The sequence below is a fragment of the Adiantum capillus-veneris genome, chromosome 4 (genome assembly GCF_014529385.1).
Source record: "Adiantum capillus-veneris isolate H3 chromosome 4, ASM1452938v2, whole genome shotgun sequence".
In the NCBI taxonomy this organism is placed as follows: domain Eukaryota; kingdom Viridiplantae; phylum Streptophyta; class Polypodiopsida; order Polypodiales; family Pteridaceae; genus Adiantum; species Adiantum capillus-veneris.
In genome coordinates, this window is record NC_140934.1 from 50,290,435 (window position 1) to 50,315,001 (window position 24,567).

At 46.6% G+C, this 24,567-nt stretch overlaps 1 protein-coding gene across 4 annotated transcripts in view; it reads right to left on the reverse strand.

The window, feature by feature from the left end:
* Nucleotides 1–24,567, reverse strand: part of LOC147459138 (uncharacterized) — a 267,221-nt gene that overhangs the window by 83,877 nt on the left and 158,777 nt on the right. For all 4 annotated transcript variants that reach the window (XM_086510478.1, XM_086510479.1, XM_086510480.1 and 1 more), the window contains one exon: nt 14,668–14,899. In XM_086510478.1, the coding sequence (XP_086366604.1) occupies nt 14,668–14,899 (232 nt within the window). The remainder of the gene's footprint in view (nt 1–14,667; nt 14,900–24,567) is intronic.

Below are 24,567 nucleotides of genomic sequence, written 5' to 3' on the forward strand. Positions count from 1 at the left end.
AAAGTGTGGAGTACTCGGGTCTCCCGAACCAGTGCTTCATTTGCAGACAGATGGGCCACCTAGCGAAGGCATGTCTACGGAGGAGGCCTCGACCTGCACCTCAGTCTCAAGGTGCAATGGTTTCTCTTGTCTCAAAGAGACTGATCAGAGACACCAGCCTCAATGTGGCCTCGACCTACACCTCAGCCTCAAGGTGCGATGGTTTCTCTTGTCTCAGTTCGAGTTTTGGTCAGAGACACCCACACGCTCCCGAAGGTCATCCGTCTGCCTCGGGTGAGTGGAGGTTGGTTTAGACAGAGTGTGGAGTACCCGGGTCTCCCGAACCAGTGCTTCATTTGCAGACAGATGGGCCACCTAGCGAAGGCATGTCCACGGAGGAGGCCTCGACCTGCACCTCAGCCTCAAGGTGAGATGGTTTCTCTCTTGATTTGATCCAAAGCCTCAAGGTGCGATGGTTTCTCTTGTCTCAAAGAGATTGATTTCTCTTCTTGGAGAGCGCGTTGTAGTTTGAGGGCTTCAAGTTCCCTGCGCAAGGAAGTCAATGGATCAGCAGGACTACCTTTCGAGAACACAGAGGGAGTATCTATCTGAGGAGAGTTGTTGAACAGGTTCCTAGCCCCCTCTGTCCTAGTAGCAGCTGCGATAAATTCCTCTAGAGTGGCGTCAGGTCGGAGGCTCTCTCGGAGTTTTTGCTGAGAGGTTTTGGGGAGCACCTTCTCCACCCACTTCTTAACCATGAATTCACCGGGTTGCTGGGGAAGCTTGGCAACCAGAGACTTGGTTTTGGTCATAAGCTTTGCAAAAGTCTTTTCTGACTGGAGCACCATGTTGGCCAACTCATCCAACACTTTCTCTTGGTAGTCACCCGGCTTGAAAGCTGCACAAAACTGTTGTCTTAAGTCTGCCCAAGTTCCAAAATGATTCTCTGTAAACTAGCTATACCATTTGTTTGCTAAGCCGTCCAAGGTGGATGGAAAAAGTACCAGATAAGCATCTTCTCTGTTAAGACCACGTCCTCTACAGAGAGATACGAACCTCCGTGCATGGTCGTCAACATCTTCCGAAGAGAGTCCTTTGAAGGTGGGGAACTTGATGTTTACCTTGGCCGACACACTAACCAACGCCTCCGTGGCCCCTTGTTGAGCATGTTGCTCAATAGCCTACTGTAGCAGAATAGGAGAGAGCTTTGCTGGAGAAGGTGATCTGGAAGATGTGGAACCGGATGAAGGAATGGAGGATGTCGTACGTGAAGGTATGGGTGATGAGGTTAATGGACTTCTGCTAGATACCACAGGTCGTCTTCTGTTATAGTGCTTCAGAGGGCTCAGTAGTGCGCTTTGACGCTCAACAGACCGCCTTGTATGTGTCAAGCAGTGACCACCAATCCAACCAAGCTTTGGGCAAGAAGACTCTAACTGTGGGCTGAACAACATAGGTCTAAAACAGGACAAGTGAAGATAGTGACTAGACCACCTGGTCCAGGACCTGTGACTAGACCACCTAGCTGGCAGGAAGAGGAGGACTAGACCAGGGCAAGGACTAGACCAGGACCAGGGACGAGGACTAGGACTGGTTGGATCAGGGCGAGAGAGGACCAGACCAGCAAACTATCTACATAGTGCAAGCAAGTGTGCGGAGCTAGGTAACAACCAATTAGCTTCACGATTTGTATCTCCACAAGAGTGAGACTTCCTTTGAGGTCCCACCGTGATCGCCAAAATGAGAGCACCTGTAGCGCGGATAATGTGTCGTGCTCTCTACAGTGGGTGGTCCTCGGTGCAATGTGCGTGACAATCTCACTCAAACAGACTGAACAAAAAGGAAACAATAGACGTCAATAGAGCTCACAAAGACACAACAGCAGACCAGAACATATGACTATTTGTAATAAGTCTCCATACTTTGGGCCGTGGTTATTAAAACTGGGGAGTATGGGCCCCCTTATGTGCCCCCATCATCGGAGACACTCCGCACGACTTTGCTTGATATGGAGAAGCGGAGTGTAGAGCGAGCTACAGAGACAACAAAGAAACTATGGGCTACCAACGGCATTTCCCTTATTGTTGATAAATGGAGCGACACTCACAAGAGGTCTATCCATGCAGTGGTAACCTATTCTACAAGAGAGTTATACTTCATCAACTCTCATAACGCATCCGGTAGTGGAAAGGCTACCGACGTGCTTGCGATCAAATGGGCGACAACCTTTCAGTTCATTGGGCCCGAGAATGCGGTGGGTATGGTTGCAGGTGAAGAAGCATCAAATAGGTCAATCAGGGCTTTGATCGAGTGGATGTACCCGCAAATCACCTTCTTATTTTGCATGGCACATTGCCTCAACAACCTTCCCAAGGACATAGGGGCATTTTCATGAATTGCATTTACCATTGATGAGGCCAATCATTTGGTCTCCTTTGTTCTCAACCAGTAAGAGGTAAGGCATGAGTCCCCAAAGGGGAGCTCTCTCTCTCTCTCTCTCTCTCTCTCTCTCTCTCTCTCTCTCTCTCTCTCTCTCTCTCTCATACATACCCCACACAGTTTAAGCTAGTAGCACTTCTAGATTCATTTTAATATTTCTTTTTTGTACTCAGACATGGTACCAGATTCACAAGTGTGTAATGAATTGGTCTCATAGGTCATTTTGGCCTTTTGAAGACGTTAATATATAATTTCTCTCTCTCTCTCTCTCTCTCTGGAGCTAGGGAGATCTAGACGACCCCGATGGAGAAGAGGAGCTACACACTTTCGAAGGAGGCTACAGCAAAGGATTTGAGGCATACTCTTTCGTCGTCCAGAGTGCACATGAAGATGGATCTCTACTCCCCTCCCATATTGTCTTCACATTGTACTGCTTAGTTTAGGATCCCGCAGTATTTATATTTTGTTATACTAGTTTAATTTAGTTTGTTAATCTGACTTTGTATCGGATACACCGCATTGTAACTTTCTGGTCTCATAGGTCACTTTGGCCTTTTGAAGACGTTAATATAACATTTCATTTCTCTCTCTCTCTCTCTCTCTCTCTCTCTCTCTCTCTCTCTCTCTCTCTCTCTGCACGTAACCTGCTGCACCCATCAAGCTGCGCCCACCTCTCTCCATGTAACCTGCTGCACCCACCTCGCGTAGCTTGTTGCAGACCCCTCGCGTAGCCTGTTGCACCCATCACGCTGCGCATACACTCCCCCCCGCCTGATGTTGTAATTCACGCCCCCGCCCACCTGCTGCTGTGATAGCGCGCCCGTAGATTTTTAGCCCGCAGGTACATACGGTAAAATTTCAAAATATAGGAGGAATTCCCACAGGAATTTTCAGTCTCGGCCTTTCCAGATTTCCGAATTTTCGCATTCTCAAAATCCTGTACTTTCAGACTTGCAGGGATTTATTTGCAAGGAATTTGGAAACTGCAGAGCTCACAGAAATTGCAAATTGACACATACAGAAAGCAAATATATGCCATGTAGGCTGAATGTGGAAACATATGTATGCATAATGCGGTGCGTATAGGTTGCTCTCTCCTCTCTCTTAGAAAGTGAAACAAATATTTAAGGCAAGACAAATGGCGGCGCACTACATGGTCACAAGCAAGAGGATGACAGCCATTGAAAAGGAGTTGAAAGAATGCAAAGCCCACATGGATGAGTGGAAGAAAGAGAAGAATTTAATTCTCGAATGGAAAAAGAGGGAGGAACAGGTGAGGGAACTAGAACGCAAGGAGTTCCAGGATGAAATTCAAGCTTTAAAAAGTAGCATCTCAGCCCTTCGGGAGGAACTCGACGATAACAAAGAGGAAAGACGCCTTGAAGATAGAGAAATTCAGCCATCAATGATTGACGAGCTGAATAGTATACGAGCACAAGTCAAAGAAATAAAGGAGGAAGGAGAAATGAAGACCTCATGGGTGGAGGTTCTCTCCAAAACGCAAAAGAAAATGGATGAGGCTGAAAAATGGATTGAAGTTGTCAAGAAGGGAAAGGGCAAGGAAATTCCGACTACACCCGACATCATCAACAAAACACTAGAAGAGGAACAACGAAGAAGGGTACGCGCTCTACACGTGAGAGTGACTGGCCTAAAAGATTCAGATAAGGTGGACCAAGAGGTGAAGAGCCTCATGTCCATGATGGGGGTGGAGAAGCCCTCGCACACACAAGCTTGGAGAGTGGGCAAGAAGAGTGAAGGTAGTGGGGAGAGTTCAAAAGGACGGGCTCTCATTTTGCGCTTTCCCTCCATGGAAGAAAAGAAAGACTTTTTAAAGAAGAGGCCAACCCTCAAGAAAACAGGTATCTTTTTAGGAGATGATCTTATGCTCTCACAGCTTGCACATATGAGAGAGGTCATGCCAGAGATTATAGCAGCAAGGGAGAATGGGAAGTTAGCTTTCTACAGAAATGGACGAGTAGTGATTACAGAGCACCGCTCTACATGACGGTGCGAGACCTATGGGACCACTCTCAGGATGGCAGTTTGGAACTGTAATGGTTCGTATAGACTTGATGTGGGGGCCTTTGAGGACAGCTTCAGAGACAGAGACATTGTTTTCTACTCAGAGACTCATCAGGCTCCAGGACAGTTGATGCCGCATATATCAGGTTACAGATGGGAGACAGCTTGTAGGACATACACCAGAACTGCGCATGGGACTAGAGGATCAGGAGGTGTAGCAGTTCTTTTCAGAGAGGAGCTCCAACTACTACTGCACATAGTTCGGAGAGATGATCAGGCCAGATACTTGTGGGTGAGGCTGAGAGCAGAGACTGGACGTTTCTTGTACATCGCCATATGCTATTTTCCTCCCAACACTTCAGTATATGCTTCACCCAGAGGACAGTCTCCTTACTCTGTACTTGATGATGATATCTGGGAGTTCTCCAGAGATGGAGACATCATACTCCTGGGGGATTTCAATGCCCGTACAGGCAGCTCACAGGCAGTCTTCTATAACACATCAGAGGAGATGCTTAGAGAGCTAGAGCCAGAGGAGTTGGGACTTGAGAGATGCTCACACGACAGAGAGCATACAGAGTATGGGAGATACCTGAGAGAGATGACGACTACTCACAGTTTAGCCATACTGAATGGCTTAACGACTTTCCCATTGTCTCCAGGTTTTACTTGTTTTCCACACAGACATGGGTCCAGCACTGTAGACTATGTTCTGACACATCTCAGCTTTATCTCTCACATTCAAGATTTCACAGTGGGGCCCAGGCCTGTTGGGATAGCAGTAGATCATGCACTTTTAACATTATCAGTCTCCTTTGAGTACAATACATCTCAGGCCTCACGGGGTGGTGGACATCCACGCTATACTTTTACACCAGAGACTGACTCAGTCTATGTAGAAGAGATACGTAGGCTTTTATGCACATCAGAGCCAGAATACACAGTGGAGGAGATCACATCTATGCTGACAGTGACATTACATGGGGCAGCGACAGAGGCATATCCACACACTCAGCCTGGGCAGAGACGTCGTTCTGGGCACATGCCTCAGAACAACTGGTATGATGAGGAGTGTCGACAGAGGAGAGCTCAGATACAGCGGGACCTTACATTGGGAGTGATCACCTATAGACAGTCTCGCATTGCTACACGACGACTAGTGCGACGGAAGAAGCGAGCTTTCTTGGTCTAGATGGAGCAAGATTTATATCAGCTCTTGCTTAGTAGAGATTCAGGAGAGGCTTGGCGTCTATTCCATGAGAAGTCTCCCCCTCCAGTGATTACTTCTACAGAGATATGGGGGCAATATGCAGCATCTTTATACATTGTACCTGGACAACCACCACTACTAGACCCACCACAGCCATGTCCGGCTACGAGCACCTTCTTTACCACAGATGGTAAAGGAGGCCATTGACAGGATGAAGACCAGACGGGCACAGGATCATGCGGGTTTGGTAGCAGAGCACATTATACATGCTGGGGATTTGTTGGCAGAGATGCTTGCACGGCTTTTCAACCGTGTCATGTGTGAGGGCTTCCCTGAGTCTTGGAGATTATCTACTATTGTACCTATCTTCAAGACAGGTGACCCCACAATGCCGGGGAATTACCGTACTATCATGGTAGGACACACATTGGCACGGTTATATGCATCCATCCTCGAGCATAGGCTGAGCAGTTGGGCAGAGATTATGGGCATACGAGCAACTGGGCAGGCTGGTTTCAGAAGGGGTTTCTCCACACTAGATCATGTCTTTACACTTAGAGCTATCATTGAGGAGGGTCGAGCACATGGTAGACGGATATACTGCAGCTTTGTGGATTTCCGCAAAGCCTTTGACACAGTGCCGAGGGCCAGATTGATGCACCGGCTTATGGAATTGGGGGTACCCACAGAGCTGATGTGGGGGATCATGGCATTGTACAGTTCAGTGATGGGTCATGTACGCACATCAGAGGGGATATCTGACATAGTTCACTCCACTATCGGAGTGAAATAGGGATGCCCACTGTCCTCTACTTTATTTGGTATGTATGTTGATGGGGTCTCTGATTATATTGACAGAGGAGGAGATAGAGGTGCTCAGCTTGCAGGGACATGGATCCCTCTTTTATTGTATGCTGACGATATCGTGTTGATATCAGACTCGCCAGAGGGTATGCAGAGACATTTGGACGCATTGCATAGTTTTGCAGAGGATAGTGGATTGTCTGTCAACCTTGGTAAAACCAAGGTCATGGTATTTAATACCACGCCACAGTGGGTTAGGAGATCAGCACCTACTTTCACATATGGGCAGGACAATATGGAGTACACTGACGCATACACATATCTTGGGGTGGTCTTTAGTGGACTGAGGTTCACACTGAAAGTGGCAGTAGACACTAGATTGACTCGTGCCTATGCAGCCCTAGGTGGTTTAGAGAGGATTTGTTCGCAGGTTCAGTTCCAGGAACCTCGAACAAAGCTCTGGCTTTTCGATACTTTGGTCGCTTCAGTTATGCACCACGGGGTTCAGGTTTGGGGACCGTCTATTGACAGTGCTGGATGGAGTAATATGGAGAGACCCTTGATATCTATGATTTCTAGGCTGATTAGAGCCAAGGCCTCAGTCCCACATAACATCATACGAGCGGAGCTGGCTGCCCCACCTATGGAGGTTGAGGCACTCACCAGATCAGTATCATTTGTACACAGCTTATGGGACACCACAAGGGACACGTATGCCAGGCTTGCTCTTGAGTCATCCAGACAGCTGGCATTACAGGGAGATACATCATGTTGGTATGCACAGATGAGCTCATGGTTTCAGAGGCATGGTTTCAGCATGGACAGGCTGCCCCCTTTCCAGTATTCTCTTGATGCACCATCCTTGGCTCTTACACGGATGGAGACTACTAGACTCATTCGGCAGGATCTTATCCAGCTTGATAGCAAGAGGACATGGATAGAACCATCATGGGAGTTGGGTACGAAGAGGGTTTTCTATAGAGAACATCTTCTTCAACTGACGACAGACGGATTTGTCACACGGCCCAGTTACATGGACACACATCTATCTCATAGGTTACGATGTGCTATAGGCCAGATTCGCACATCTTCACACCAGCTTGGGATTGAGACAGGTAGATTCAGAGGCATACCAGCAGACAGTAGGATATGTCAGTTATGCCATGCAGAGCCAGAGACAAAGTTTCACTACATATGTCGCTGCACAGTCTACTATGAGATTCGGGGACGCTTTCATTGTCTATTCAGAGATGGTTTTGACTCGTTAGACAGAGTCATGAGATATCAGGATCAAAGATGTCTCGGATTATTCCTCCTTGAGATTCAGAGACATAGAGACGCTCTATTGAATGGGCAAAGACAGAGACAGTCCCAGAGATGCATCTCAGATTTCTTCAGTCTGAGTACCACAGAGGCAGAGGGGACACCTCCACCACAGAGCTCGGTTCCCACCCATACACACACCAGCGGTACTCTCATTGATCGAGCTATAGAGTTAGGGAGATCGAGACGATCGCGACTGAGGAGGGGAGCCACGCAGCACCGGCGGAGATTGCAGCAGAGGATCCACAGGATTCTAGCACAACACCCAGAGTGTCGATCAGGATAGGCTTCATGCTACTGCTATATTGTATCATGGTGACACTTATCCCCACTTTGTACCTTTATGGCATGATACCATTGCTCAGCCTACCAGCCACCCATAGGAGTCGGTAGCACTCCTATCAGTTCTTTGTTTGGAGTTTTCTTTGTTTGTACCCAGACTTGGTACTAGACTCATCATTGTAATCAGTTGGTCTCATAGGTCATTTTGGCCTTTTGTAGACGTTAATATATCATTTCATTTCATTTCTCTCTCTCTCTCTCTCTCTCTCTCTCTCTCTCTCTCTCTCTCTGCTTTTTTCACCGCTGAGTTTGTGAGGAAGGCCATTGACAGGATGAGGACTCGGAGAGCATATGATCATGATGGCTTAGTGGCTGAGCATTTCACGCATGCCAAAGATTTACTAGCAAAGCTTCTCACAGTTATGTTTAACCGTGCCATGTGTGAGAGCCTGCCTGATACTTGGAGCCTATCTACTAGTGTACCTGTAAAAAATGTCGATTGATTCTACGATGTAGACGAATCATGGTAATTTGTTGCAACTCAAAACTTCAACTCGGGAGACCCTATGGAGCCTGGGAATTATCGCACTATCATGATTGGACACACATTGGCACGGTTGTACCCATCAATTCTTGAGCAGCAGCTGAGTAGATGGGCAAAGTCTATTATTTGGTATGAACCTTGTAAAGCCGGCCATTGGCTAAGAAGCCCTAGGTATAAATTTTATTTTTGTAAGTGGGAAAGGGACTTATCATTATCACAAGTTTTGAGCTTTGGAGCATACGACTGAGAGCGACTACTCTCATGCGCTTTGTAATCAACATATATTGAGCTCTGGTAATCACATTTTGATTCCAAAACTTGCAATGTGTTCCTTGTCTATTGCTATTTCATTCAGGTATACTCCTTGTCAATTTTGTTGTGGTTTATGACTACGCGTTAGTAAGCTAAATCTCCTGTTTTGAGTGCGTTAATGATTGCTTTTGGACATTCCAACCATAGAAGAGTGTTCCTAGACCATAGGGTGACCTTTCTGGTATGTTTTGTTGCAATTTCCAGGACCTTTACCATGATGGATCGTGATTTTGGTACCTCGTAGGTTAGTGTCTTAAACCTCCTCCCCAAGTTTCGTAACATTTCGACTTCGTTCGAGTGCCGAATAAGTACGATGATTGATTACGGTGACATAAGATATAGGCAAGTTGCCAGATCCAAGAGTGATAGATGTGCTAGTGCTAGAAATATTGTCGTTCCATATGTTCACTTCTTGAGGTTTACACCCTCAAACAATCTTTGTGCCTTGTCAGAGTGGCTTTCTTGAGTATTGACATATGTTAGTGCCAGACAGCTATCCTACTTATGCACCGTCCCTGCACACTTGAGCCTTGACATCCCCATTGTACCTGTGAGGTCTGGGCTTGGAGCTGAGTGTGCTGCCAGCCAGAGTTTGTATTGGTTCCTATTGAGTTAGTCAAGTCCCATGCTGTTCAGGTTCTACGGATAAGTCGCTGCGTTTGCTCTATTGATGAGTCGTTGTGTTTGCTCTACTATTCATTGTTTACAGTGTTTTCACTCTGTTGGAGTGAGACTTTACGTACATTGCACTAAGGAGTACCCACTGTAGAGAGCACGACACACTATTTCCGCTCCAGGTACTCTCATTTTTGGCACGCCCGGTGGGACCTCAAATGAAGTCTCACTCCGTCCGGAGTCGAGTCAAGGAGCTAGCTGGTTCAAGCTCTGACCTGTGCTAGTCTGTTGGTCTTGACTAGTGTGGTCCAGCTTCCCTCGACCAGCTTAGTCATCAACTTGCTTGCCTAGTTGTCTCTCGTCCAGGTCTAGCCAGGTGGTCTAGTCACTCGTCCCGATCTAGTAGAGTCTAGATCAATGTCGAGTAAGTTGAAGGTCTTCGTGCCCAAAGCTTGGGTGAGCTTGTGATTACTGCATGACACACAAGGCAATCAAAAGAGCGGCAAAGTCCACTACTGAGTCCTCTGAAGTACTACCATCGGAAGCAGCTGGCAAGGGTTCTCGCTAAGGTGAACATCAAGTTCCCGACTTTCAAAGGTCTCTGCAAAGAGGATGCAGACGACCATGCTAGGAGATTTGTATCACTCTGTATGGGGTCATGGCCTCAACAGAGAAGACTCCTACCTAGTACTATGCCCGTTAACCTTGGATGGCTTAGCAGCTCAATGGTACAATCAGTTTGCACAGAACCACTTTACAACTTGGGCCACATTATGAAAGCAATAATGTGAAGCCTTCACAATAGCGGCCTTCCAAGAGAAGGTTTTGGATGAGTTGGCCAACCTGATGCTCTAGCCAAATGAGACTTTCGCAGAACTCATGACCAAAACAAAGTCTTTGGTCGCCAAGCTTTCCTAGCAACCAAGTGAATTTATGGTTAAGAAGTGGGTAGAGAAGCCTCTACCTAAGACTTCTCAACAAAAACTTCGAGAGAGTCTTAGATCTGAAGCCACTCTGGAAGAGTTTGTTGCCGTTGCTACTAGGATAGAGGGGGCAAGGAAGACTGTCTTTGTACTCTTGGAGAGTCCGTCTGACCCCTTGACTTCTTTACACAGGGAACTAGAAGCACTAAAGTTACTATGAGCTCTTCCGGAGGAGAGATCGTTCTCTCTTCGACAGGAGAAGCCTCATCATCAAGAGTCTTTGGAGCAGATCAAGAGTGAGCTAGCAGAGCTCCGGACTCAACAGGAGTCTAAGGCTGTGGTTGGGTGTAGCTCCTACCGCTCTCCAGGGCACCCTCCAAATGAATGCCACCTTCGGGCTTATTGCCACTTTTGTGAAAAGTTTGGACATGAGGAAAAGGATTGCTACTACCTCAAGGGATTGCGACAAATACAACAAAGTCATGGTACTACTCTTCAACAAGGGTTAGCACCTGCATCCAACATGGTTTGCCCCTATGGCCATCCAAACCACATGCCACCTTTGCTGATAGCCCCTCCTATGCAAGGTATGCAAAGCGCTTTTCCCCTCTCAGAGCTTTTATCATGTGAATGCTCCCTCAGCCCCTCAAAGCTTCTATGCCTCCACCTCCACCTCCATGCACCAGGAGCAAGGACCACCTCGCCCTTCGAATCAGCCATTTTGTGCAACAGATGTGGGGAATATGGACATTACCAATGCAAATGCCCTTTGACAAAAGGGTCCCCTCCTTGCTTTCATTGCCCTGGAGCTAATGATCACTATAGTAAGGATTTTCCCAAACTTCCTGCATCCACGTCTTTGAGCCCAAGTCAAGCCAAAATGAATTTACTTCAACCGTCACCTTCTGCCCATGTGGTTTCCCATCAAGACAACCTGCAGTTGGTTGAGGGGCCCATGGGTGTCTTCACTCGGGCCCAAAGGGCAACTCTCGATCTTAGCATTCCAGCAAGTTCAACTCCCCCACACATTATCCCACCCACGGATACCGCGCTTCTAGATGTCGACAAGCCATCCCCTAGTGCCAAGCGAGGATTCTCATCTCGGCTCTCCGATATTGATGAAGCTTTCTTAAAAGCAATCGCCGACCTACAGCAGATCAAGGTACCTTAGAAACCACTAGTGGAAAAAGAAAATCTTACAGCAGACACTATCTTGAAGAACACCCTCCAAGTGTATTGTGCCGCACTATGACATGTTGCGGCCGGCTAGATGCGAGTTTTCGAAGTACACCCTTGCAGTTACTCATTCGCTTTACCGCAGAGTAGGCCCTAGTCGCGGGCAACCTCACAGTGCAACCATCAAAGTCCTATATGATATCCTATCCCTCTGTTCCCCTCGCTGATTATAAAAGCCCTTGTCTCACCGTGTCCATCTTGGGGCGGCAATTCTCAAGAGTGATACTGGATGGTAGATCTGGTATCAACCTGATGCCCGAGTTGACTATGTTGGCTTTAGGTCGACAGCCTACTTGCATTGTTTTCAGCTCATAAGTTTTTATTGACTTTTAAACAGGTTCACACCAATTTTAAAAAATGTCATGTTGCCCACTTATTGCGGCTGCCCACTCAATAAGTGGGCAGCCCACTGATTAAAAAACAGTACCAAACAAGCTTGGCTATTCTAGCAGCAATGGACCCTTCTCTGTCCTTGCTTGGTGTGCACCCTAAGACTCCCCTATGTCAACCTGCCCCTCTAGACATAAAAATCAAGGCACCCCTTCTCTATTCCTACCAACCCCTGTTCACTGTTACGTTGGCCGACCAGAAGACAATGTACCCATTGTGCATAGTGGACAAGGTGCCTCTGCAGGTACAAGACTTCATTGCACTACTTCAGAGCTACATTTCTCGACAATTCAATCCTAGCAATTGTCATTATCCTTGATGGGGAGAGGTTTCAGGGTTCAGTTTGAGACGTCGGACTGACTTAGTTCATTTCTTGCACGAAATCCCCTTGACTTTGGCAGAGCTTATGGTCATTATACATATGGAGACGGAGGATGGAGTCCGAGCATCTAGCTATCACAATCAGATTTCGAGGCTTATTACCAGACTTTCAGCCGTATATTTCAGAGATCGATGGTAGTTTGGGTAAGGGTGGAGCACGTTTGATGGCGCATACACTCCCACTCTTAAGACTGCTTCTCACCCCTCTCTCGTGAAGAATCATCATCATTTTCATCTCTCCTCCCATGATATGTAGAGGAGACATTCAAAGAGTCTAGATGATGGGAGGTAGAGAGAGCTACGAGGAGGGAAGCAAAGAAAAGGAGAAGGCAACAAGAGGTAGACGCTAAGGCTCCTGGAGCTTTATAAGCTCATAGATATATCTGCAAAAGGCCCAAGAGTCTAAATACCTACGAGACAAGAACATTCCATCATCGTCATATGATCCAAATGCCCGGTATAGAAAGTACAATAAACTAAGGTAACAAATGCTCAAATGTGAATAAGCAATTGAACCAGTAGAGCCAGTTGGTGATCTATTTGCCAAAGCCTAATCTCCCTCAAAGGGCTGCCCCTATTCGTACCATCACATAAACTCTCTCATGGGCCACTACGTCATGGCATCAAACTCCACATCTCTAAAGAATCTCATAGGAGCTTCTCTATGCCTCTCGATAATAATCGAGATGCAGCAATAGTAATTATGTTGATGTCATGATCTACAAGAGGTACGAGGGTATCAAGATCTAATTTCTCTCTAACTCTATCCAGGAGAGTCCCATGAGCTGAAAGCTGACGTATGCTGGCCCCTTGGGATCTTGCTCGGGCTTCTACTCGGGAAGAATGGATCCTCTGCTAGAGCATGTAGAATTTTGTAATAAAGTGTGTCTATGACTATGTAGCTCCAACGAGAATATCCCAAGGCGTCTCTTGTTAGTGTAATCGATCCTCCGAATTGGTCCTCTCCTAGAGCATGTAGAACTTCGTAATAAAACATGTCTGTGATTTCGTAGCTTCGGCGAGAATAGCCCAAGGCATCTCTCATCAGTGCAGTCCATCACCATGGACAGAGATCCGAATCCCTCTCTCAAGAGAATGAAAATCGGAATCTATCTCGTAATATAGTGGGCACCGACATATGTAATGCTTTGTCTCTGGCTCTAAGCCACATAGCTGGCCTAAACACTACTTTGCGGCCACCGAAGTGTATCCTACATGTAACTATCTGCACGTGATGAGAGGACACGTTGAAGCCGGTGCCTAAAAGTCAAGAACTTACCCAAAAGTTGGTGACTAAATGGTAGTAACTTTTAAACAGAATAAAAAATTGGACTATCTTTCCTTAAGTCAAAAGCATAGCAGATTAAGATCTTGCACCCAAAACTGAAATGGACGCAAGAGAAAAGCAAGAGAGGCTAGACACAAGAAGCATGCCAAATATGAAAAGAGAGTCTATCCCCTCAGTTTTGGCAGCATTAATATGACCAGAACTGAACTCTATGGCTTTTAGGCAATAAGCCCTAAAATCCAGGCATCTTTTGAAGGCTACTCCGACCCTAAGAAGGCCTGACCCTAGAATTTTTGCAGCTCTGATCAGTAAGTTGATGATACATTGTTAAAACACACCACACATCGCGAACAAGAAAAAAGAAAGCAGGATATGTAGCACAACTGTCTCGGTCTTATATATGTAGCTTGAGAGAGCAAGCATATCTTGTTAAATTCAAATGTGCGTGAAAGACCCAATAATCCTAAAGAGTAAAAGACCAAATAAGTCATAGAATAACTAGAGGAATGGGAGACAAAGACCACAAGGCAGTGCATACTCCCATTTGGTACACCATTTCACATCTCAAAATCAATTATGTGGAGCACGTATCACTTAAGTGTTTTTCTGTTTGCCCCTTTGCCCCTAAAGAAAGTGTTTAATAGCCCAACACTAGTGTTCAATGTGCCAATAGTCTCCCTCCATATCCATGCACATTTGGCATACGAAATAAGGTATGCCACAATATTGTCCAATGTACAACAAATCTTTGAATAAGTTAGAGTCCCAAACACTGTAAAAGCAACTACAATGAAACAATATATCACAACCAAACCATAAGTTTGAGTCCCAAACACTGTAAAAGCAACTACAATGAAACAATATATCACAACCAAACCATTGAAACACGGCAATGAAATCATCACTAGAGTCGTACCTAATCTTTCGAAGCGCAACAAAAGAAGCTGAGTCTCATCTAGAACAATTTTGGCCATGTGATCAAGCTTGCCATCGTTCAATATTTCTTTCACGGCATTTGCCTCGCTGGTTCCCTTTGAACCTTTGAGTGGTGTTTTGTGCCCTACCGATAATTGGTTGGGGTTTACACTTTGTACCTCTAAGGTAGCCTTTGCAATGGCATTGATGGAAATGATTGTTTGTTCCAAAACCTTCAAAAAGAATAAAAAACCATGATGAATGAAAATAAATGACGCTAAACCGTAACTCATTAACACCAAACTGTAGTTGTTCAAAGTCTTATTTAAGCTAAAACATGGTCCCATTGTACAAGACATGTGAAGACAAAAGAACCTTTCTCGTGCATAAACCAAATTTTTCTTTTGCGGAAAGACTTAAGAGTGCTTTTTGAAAGTTGTCACTTATGACTGAGCTCCAGGTATTGCCTTTCAATGGGGAGAATGGGAAGGGAAGGGAAGCGAAGCGCCCGGGGAAAAGCAGTGGTTGTTCCAAACCTTAAAAGATAATGAAAGATTTGATGGATCAAAGGTGATCAAACATTGGGGCTAGTTGGTAGAGGACAAAGCATAGTCGGGGATAGGAAAATGGATCATGTCCTGAAACTTCTTATATACATGCAAGGACTTTTTCGCTCGTTCTTGCTACATGGTGATCCATTACCCCCCTTTCTTTTCCTACTTCTATCTCCCTCCCTCATCTACCTTTCCCTTTCCTATCCTCACCCTTACTCGTCTCTTCTACCCTTGATAGGACATCCCATGGAACCTGCCCCTCAGCCCGTGGCGCAATCCCTCACCCTTCTTCCCTTCACTCGCTTGTACATCATCTCTCCCAGGTTTACTCGCTAGAACACATGGACAGACTCTTGTTTGTTTGTTCCTGCACTCACTCGCAAGCAAATACACACGCGCTATCACTCAAGCACACGTCCCCATTCTCACACTAAGCCCCTGTCAGACGCAGGTGGTGGACATGCTTGAGAATGGTTCTATATTCTTATGGACGCCTAGGCTTTAACACACAGCGGACGAGTAATGACAGCATGTAACATATGAAGATGCCCTTGTAGCAGATGAAGAAGGAAAGCCGTTCAAAACTTGCAGATTTTCTTCATGCACTGTTTTTCACCATGTTTGCTGGTGGGTTGAGATGGGTGAGGGGTCTAGGCCGGGGCCAGAGTTTCTTATCGATGTAGCGGACACTTCACGCAGCAAACCCCACATGAATAGCACACACGTCTGGGGGACGTGTGTGACAGAGGCCTAAACCACGCATTCATTTTGTTTGACTCCACACACACACATGTTCTCACTCAAGCACACATTCACTTGTTGACACCACGTACTCACACTTGCTATCACTCAAGCACACAATCCCTTGTTCGACTCCAAACACTCACGGTCGCTATCACTCAAGCATACATTCAACTGTTTGAATCGTCACACACATGTTCACACACCTCCACAAGTTCGCGCACACTTGCTAGATCTTTCCCTAGCTCTTCCTGCTTCATTTGCTTTTCCCCACCTTGGCCTCTCTCTCTCTCTCTCTCTCTCTCTCTCTCTCTCTCTCTCTCTCTTGGTACTCTGACTCTGACTTTGTATCAGATCCACCACATTGTAACTTTCTGGTCTCATAGGTCACTTTGGCCTTTTGAAGACGTTAATATAACATTTCATTTCATCTCTCTCTCTCTCTCTCTCTCTCTCTCTCTCTCTGGCGAGCAGGCAGTCCAGTACGAGGGGCAAGCAGTCAGCCCAGGACGAGGACCCCTTGTGGTCGGACTGAGGACGAGGACGAGGGGCGAGCAGGCAGCCCAGGACGAGGGACGAGTGGCGAGCATGCAGTCCAGGACAAGGGGCGAGCAGGCAGCTCAGGACGAGGGGCGAGCAGTCAGCCCAGGACGAGCAGGCATTCTCTCTCTCTCCTGCAACGAGCGAGCAGACAAGAGTCTCTCACACTGTAGACACAGCAGTGCATCATCCCTTCCCTTCTGTACAACCACAGTAGCTTCACGTGTTGGTCTCTCTCTCTCTCTCTCTCTCTCTCTCTCTCTCTCTCTCTCTCTCTCTCTCTCTCTCTCTCGGGGCGAAGGGCGAGCTGGGCTAAGGATGAAGAGCGAAGGGCGAGCTGCTAGACCTGGGCTTGGTGAGGAGGGCGAGGCCAACCAGGGCGAAGGCGAGACCTCTGCTGGTGAGGGCCTTGGCTCAGAGCTTACTTTGTTCTTCTCTCTCTCTCTCGGATGGACCAACCAGCCGAGGATGGTGATGCAAGTGGCTTCACCACCCCACAAAAAATGAAAGCAACATTCAAGCAGAGGAACAGAGATAGTATACTCTCGCCAAGCTCTCTGCGGGCAGGGAAAGTAGTCAAAGTCCAAGATGATTTAATGATGGAGAGGGTTCAAGTGATGATTAAATCTAAGCTCAGCTTTATGAGAGATGACATCAGGAAAGAGATTTACGCAAACGCAGAGAGTTATAAGAATTCTATGTATGCGGATATGAGGAAAGAATTGAATAAAGCGATGCTTGGAAAGCATGATGACATGTATCTATCTGTGAAAGGAGAGATGCAGGCTCTAATGCGGGCAGAAGTAAATGTAATGGAATGTATTATGCAGAAAAAGTTGGATGAGACAATTGCAAGATTCGCATCTTGGAAAACCAATGTGGAAAAGTGCATGAAGGAAAAAGATGCAATGATTGAAGAGCTTAAAGGGGAACTTGCAGCTTGCAAAATTATGCCCAAAACGGAGGGGGAAAATCAGCCCTCGATGTTAAAGGAGCTCGAAGATAATTAAGGAGCAGGTGAAAGCTCTACGCGAAGGGGAAGAACAAAACTCGAAAGAGGCTTCCTCATGGGCGGAGCGCCTTTGTAAAACACAGGAGAAAGTTGACGAAGCAGAAAAATGGATTGAAGGTGCAAAGAAAGGGAAGGACCGGATGCCAGAAGCCGCATAGACTTCTACCATCATCAATATGACCATTGAGGAGGAACAAAAGAGGAGGACTAGAGCCCTCCATGTGCGTATTACTGGTATCAAAGACACCGAAAATGTAGAAGACGAAGTGAAGGAACTCTTGTAGCGCATGGGCATCCCGGAACCTATGCACACAGGTGCTTGGAGAGTAGGAAAGAAGGGAGTGGATGGGAAGGGAAACGTCAAAGAGAGAGCACTTATTTTGCGTTTCCCGACTTTGGACACAAGGAAGGGATTCCTGAAGAAGAAACCAGCACTTGAGAAACTGGAATATTTATGGGGGATGACCTTACTTTAGCACAAATAGCACATATGCAAGAGTTGATGCCAGAGATCAAGGCAGCAAGGGAGAAGGGGAAAATTGCCTTTTATAGAGGAGGGAAAGTAGTGGTTTTGGAAAGACGCACAACATGACGGTGCGAGACATATGGGGCCACACTCCGGATGGCGGCATGGAATTGCAATGGATCATATAGGCTGGATGTGGGTGCTTTTGAGGATAGCTTCAGAGATAGAGACATTGTCTTTTACTCAGAGACACATCAGAAATCTAGACAATTGATGCCAAGTGTGACTGGTTATTTATGGGAGACTGCTTGTCGGCCAAACGCTAGATCCCAGCATGGGAGTCGAGGTTCAGGAGGGGTAGCAGTCTTATTCAAGGAGGAGTTGCAGCCGCTATTACAGATTGTCCGGAGAGATGACCAAGCGAGATACATGTGGGTGAGATTGAGAGCTGAGACAGGCAGATTCTTATACATTGCTATATGTTACTTTCCCCCTAGCACATCAGTCTATACCTCACCTAGAGGGCAATCCCCTTTCTCTATACTTGATGATGACATATGGGAGTTCTTTAGAGATGGAGATATCATTCTCTTGGGAGACTTTAATGCCAGGACGGCTAACTCCCAAACGGTATTTTATGATACCTCGGAGGAGATGCTTAGAGAGATGGATATATCAAGGATGGGGCTTGACAGACAGTCACAGGATAGAGAGCACACAGAGTATGGGAGATATCTCATGGAGATGACTACTACGCATGGTCTGGCCATACTTAATGGTCTAGAGACTTTTCCTTCGTCTGGGGGATTCACATGCTTTCCACACAGACATGGAGCCAGTAGTACAGTGGACTATGTCACGACTTCACCGAGCTTCATCTCTAATATTCAGGATCTCAGTGTGGGTCCTAGGCCTGTTGGAGTAGTAGTGGACCATCCTCTCCTTACTTTTTCAGTCTCTTTCCAGTATAGTGCCTCTCAGACACCACGGGGGATTGCACACGCACGGTATACTTTTACACCAGAGACAGACTCAGTTTATGTGGAAGAGATTTACAGACGGATGTGGGTAGCCGAGCCTGTATATACCGTGGAGGAGATCACCACTTTATTGACGGAGATCTTGCATGGGGCAGCAGCAGAGGCATACCCACACACTCAACCAGATCAGAGAAGACGTTCTGGGAACATGCCTCAGAATAGTTCGTATGATGAGGAGTGCAGAGAGATGAGAGTTCAGATTCAGAGCGAGCTTATACTTGGAGTCAGACAGTCTCGGATTGCCCTTTGGCGTTTAGTGCGACGGAAGAAGCGGGCCTTCTTAGCCCAGATGGAACATGATTTGTATCAGCTCTTTTTGAGTCGAGATTCAGGTGAGGCCTGGCATCTCTTCCATGAGCACTCACCTCCTCTAGTGATTACTTCTCCCGAGATTTGGGGTCAGTATGCAGCATCATTATATACAGTACCTGGGCAACGAGCCATGTCCAGCCACTAGTACCTTCTTTACCACTGAAATGGTGAAGAACGCCATTGACAGGATGAGGACTAGGCGAGCATATGATCATGATGGTTTGGTGGCAGAGCACTTGATACATGCTAGAGATTTACTGTCAGAGGTTCTTGCGCGGTTGTTTAACCGTGTCATGTGTGAGGGACTACCTGAGTCTTGGAGGTTATCTACAATTGTACCTCTCTTCAAGGCAGGGAACCCCATGGTGCCAGGGAACTACCGAACTAATATGATAGGGTACACATTGGCACGGTTGTCTGCATCCATTCTTGAACAGCAACTGAGTATGGGCAAAAAGTGAGTGCATACGAGCAGCAGGACAGGCTGGATTCAGGAGGGGTTTCTCCACTTTGGACCATATTCTTACACTCAGAGCCATTATTGAGGAGGGTCGGGCACATGGGAGACGGATGTATTGTTGCTTTGTGAACTTCCACAAAGCATTCGACACAGTGCCGAGGGCCAGATTGATGCACAGGTTACTGCAATTGGGAGTACCCACAGAGATCATATGGGGGATCATGGCTTTATACGGCTCAGTTGACTGGCCAGGTATGCACGCTTGAGGGGATTTCTGACATTGTTCATTCCACTATTGGAGTGAAACAGGGGTGTCCTTTGTCCTCTACACTTTTTGGTATGTATGTAGATGAGGTCTCTGACTACATTGACAGAGAGGGTGACAGAGGCGATCAGCTAGCAGGGACATGGATCCCTTTATTATTATATGCTGATGATATTGTGTTAATATCAGAGTCGCCAGAGGGCATGCAGAGACAGTTGGATGCATTGCACAACTTTGCAGAGGATAGTGGACTGTCTGTGAACCTTGGTAAAACCAAGGTTATGGTGTTTAACACCACATCACAGTGGGTCAAGAGATCGGCACCTACACTCGTATATGGTCAGGACACTGTGGAGTACACAGATGAATATACATATCTGGGGGTGGTATTCACGGGACGGAGGTTTACTCTGAGGAGAGCAGCAGAGACTAGACTGTCCAGAGCCTATGCGGCATTGGGAGGGCTCGAGAGGATGTGTTCACAGGTTCAGTTTCAAGAACCACGAACAAAGCTATGGCTCTTTGATACTTTGGTTGCTTCAGCTATGCTTTATGGGGTCCAGGTTTGGGGACCATCTGTGAATCATGACAGTTGGAGGAACATGGAAAGACCCTTGGTATTTATGATATCCCGGATGATTAGAGCCAAGGCCTCCGTACCACATGCGATTATTCGAGCGGAGGTAGCCGCCCCTCCTATAGAGATTGAGGCTCTTACCAGATCAGTGTCCTTTATGCACAATCTATGGGATACACATAGAGGCAGATATACTAGATTGTCTCTTGAGTCCTCTAGACAGTTAGCGATGCAGGGAGACGCATCATGTTGGTATGCGCAGATGACCTCATGGTTTCAGAGGCATGGTCTCAGCATGGATAGATTGCCTCCTTTTCAGTATTCCCTGGATGCACCCTCCCTGCAAGTCACTCAGACGGAGATCACTAGACTCATTCGTCAGGATCTTATACAGTTGGACACCAGGAGGACATGGGTAGAGCCGATGCAGGAGTTGGGCACGAAGATGGCTTTCTACAAAGAGCATCTTCTCCAACTTTCGGGAGATGGGTTTGTGACTCGTCCGAGCTACATGGACACTCATTTGTCTCATGGTCTACGATGTGCTATTGGTCAGATTTGCACATCCTCACACCAACTGGAGATTGAGACGGGTAGATTCAGAGGGATACCACCCGAGTCTAGGATATGCCAACTATGCGGTAGAGAGCCAAAGATAGAGCTACACTACATATGCCCCTGCACTGTGTATTAGGAGATACGAGGGCGCTTCCATTGCTTATTCAAGGAGGGTTTTGGACCCCTAGCTAGAGTCACGAGGTACCAGGATCAGAGATGCCTTGGCTTATATCTACTTGAGTTACACCGACATAGAGATAGTCTGTTGAGAAGACATGGAGTACGACAGTCACAGAGACAGATCACAGACTTCTTTGGATCGAGGGATCCAGGAGACCAACCACCAGCACAGGGTTGTACCTGCATTCATACCAAAGGCTGACAGGGCGACTGAGCTCGGGAGATCGAGACGACCACGACCGAGACACACGAGCACACTCCATCGGCGGAGACTCCAACAGAGGATCAGAGGCATTCTAGCACGACACCCAGATTGTCATTGAGGGCCTATTCTACATTTTCACATTTCACACTTCATTTTCAGTTTTCATTTTTACTTTCAGTACTTTTTGTACTTGTACTTCAAACATTGTATTAGACTCACCACTTTGTATCTGATGGTCTCATAGGTCATTTTGGCCTTTTGAAGACGTTAATTTATCATTTCATTTCTCTCTCTCTCTCTCTCTCTCTCTCTCTCTCTCTCTCTCTCTCTCTCTCTCTCTCTCTCTCTCTCTCTCTCTCCACTATTGTGCCTATCTTCACGGCAAGGGATCCTACAGAGCCTGGGATCTACCGCACTATTATGGTTGGACACACATTGGGACGGTTGTATGCATCCATTCTTGAGCAACGCTTGAGTATTTGGGCAAAGGATGAGGGGATACGGGCAAAGGGTCAGGCCGGTTTCAGGAGGGGTTTCTCCACTCTTGATAATATTTTGACACTGAGAGCCATCATTGAGGAGAGCAGGTCACATGGGAGACGGATTTATTGTAGCTTTGTGGATTTTCGCAAAGCATTTGACATGGTACCAAGAGCTCGATTGATGCGCAGACTACAGGAGATAGGGGTGCCCATACAGTTGATATGGGGGATTATGGCTTTGTACAGATCAATGATGGGACATGTACGTACTCCGGAAGGGGTATCTGATTTAGTTCACTCTACTATTGGGGTGAAACACGGGCTGCCCATTGTCTCCTACTCTATTTGGTATGTATGTTGATGAGGTGTTTGATTACATTGACAGAGAGGGTGACAAAGGTGCACAGTTGGCAAGGACGTGGATCCCATTGTTGTTATATGTTGATGATATTGTGTTGATATCTGACCCACCAGAGGGTGTGCAGCGACATTTGGATGCACTACACAATTTTTCAGAGGATAGTGGATTGTGTGTAAACCTTGGTAAAACCAAGGTTACGGTGTTTAACACCACACCATAGTGGATCAGGAAATCAGCACCTACTTTCACATATGGTCAAGAGATTGTGGAGTATACAGATGCATACACTTACCGGGGGGCAGTCTTCACTGGGCTGAGATTTTCTTTGAGAAGAGCAGCAGAGACTAGACTGACTAGAGCTTATGCGGCTTTGGGAGGACTAGAGAGGATGTGTTCGCAGAGGATGTGTTCGCAGGTTCAGTTTCAGGAACCTAGGACAAAGCTATGGCTCTTTGATACTTTGGTTGCATCTACTATGCTATATGGGGTGCAGGTTTGAGGACCTTCTGTAGGCCAGGATGGTTGGAGACGTATGGAGAGGCCCTTGGTATCTATGATCTCTTGGCTGATGAGAGCCAAGGCGTCCGTACCACATGATATCATTCGAGCGGAGTTAGTTGCCCCCCTATGGAGATTGAAGCGCTTACCAGATCAGTCTCCTTCGTACACAGCCTAAGGGATACTACTAGAGATAGATATGCCATCCTGGCCCTAGAGTCCTCCAGACAACTAGCTCTACAGGGGATTCATCATGCTGGTATGCACAGATGACATCATGGTTTCAGACACATGGCTTTACCATGGACAGGCTGCTCCTTTTCAGTACTCTCTACAGGCACCCTTGATGTCTCTGACACGGGTGGAGATTACTAGAGTCATTCGTTAGGATCTGATCCAGCTGGACACGAGGAGGACATGGATAGAGCTAGTACAGGAGTTGGGCATGAAGATGGCTTTCTATAGAGAGCATCTTCTCCACCTCACAGGGGATGGGTTTGTGATTCGACCTAGCTATATGGACACACATCTTTCTCATGGCTTGCGTTGTGCCATTGGCCAGATACGCACATCCTCACATCAGCTCGAGATTGAGACTGACAGATTCAAAGGGATATCAGCAGATAGCAGGATATGCCACTTATGTCATCTAGAGCCAGAGACAGAGTTACATTACATGTCATTGCACACTGTACTATGAGATACAAGGACGTTTCATTGTCTATTCAGAGAGGATTTTGGGCCTCTATCTAGGGTCATGAGCTATGAGGATCAGAGATGTCTTGGACTGTATCTACTTGAGTTACACAGGCAGAGAGACACTTTACTGAGGAGAGCTGGAGAGAGACGGTCCCAGAGAGAGATTACCGATTTCTTTACACTAGATATTGAACCCCAAGAGGAGCAGACACCAATGCAGAGCTCTGCCCGCACTCATACTACCGCTACTGGCATTCTCATAGACCGAGCATTGGAGCTAGGGAGATCTAGACGCCCGCGATTGAGGAGAGCTACACAACATCGACGAAGACTAAGGAGAGGATTTGAGCCATACTCTCTCGACGTCCAGAGTGCAGATGAGGATAGATCTCCACCATATGTTCCCCCCTTCTTTCATTGTACTACACATTGTATTTTGTTTCAGTTCTTTTTGATTCCGGACATGGTATCAGATTCACTATGTTGTAACGGCTTGGTCTCATAGGTCATTTTGGCCTTTTGAAGACGTTAATATATCATTTCATTTCATCTCTCTCTCTCTCTCTCTCTCTCTCTCTCTCTCTCTCTCTCTCTCTAAAGGACATGAGACTCTTCATCCATGGTGATTTCTTGGGGTTTGCTTTCACCCTAGGCAATCATTGAATACACAAATATCTCTCCTATTTGGAATGTTTCTTGCTCTCAGTTAGCATCCAAGGGAAAGGCCTTTCCCACTCTCTCTAACTCTCTTTTTCTCTACATCCTCATAGAATCCATCAGGTTTTCTATCCTGAATTATCATTCTGCTTCTCTCAGGATGCTTTCAACCCCAATAAAATATCTCTTTCTCTCTCTTTTTCTCTTTCTCCCTCTCATTGTACCTGGTTATCCCTCTAAAAACAATCGGACTCTGTATATAGTGTTGCCATAATATATCACTTGGTTTTACTT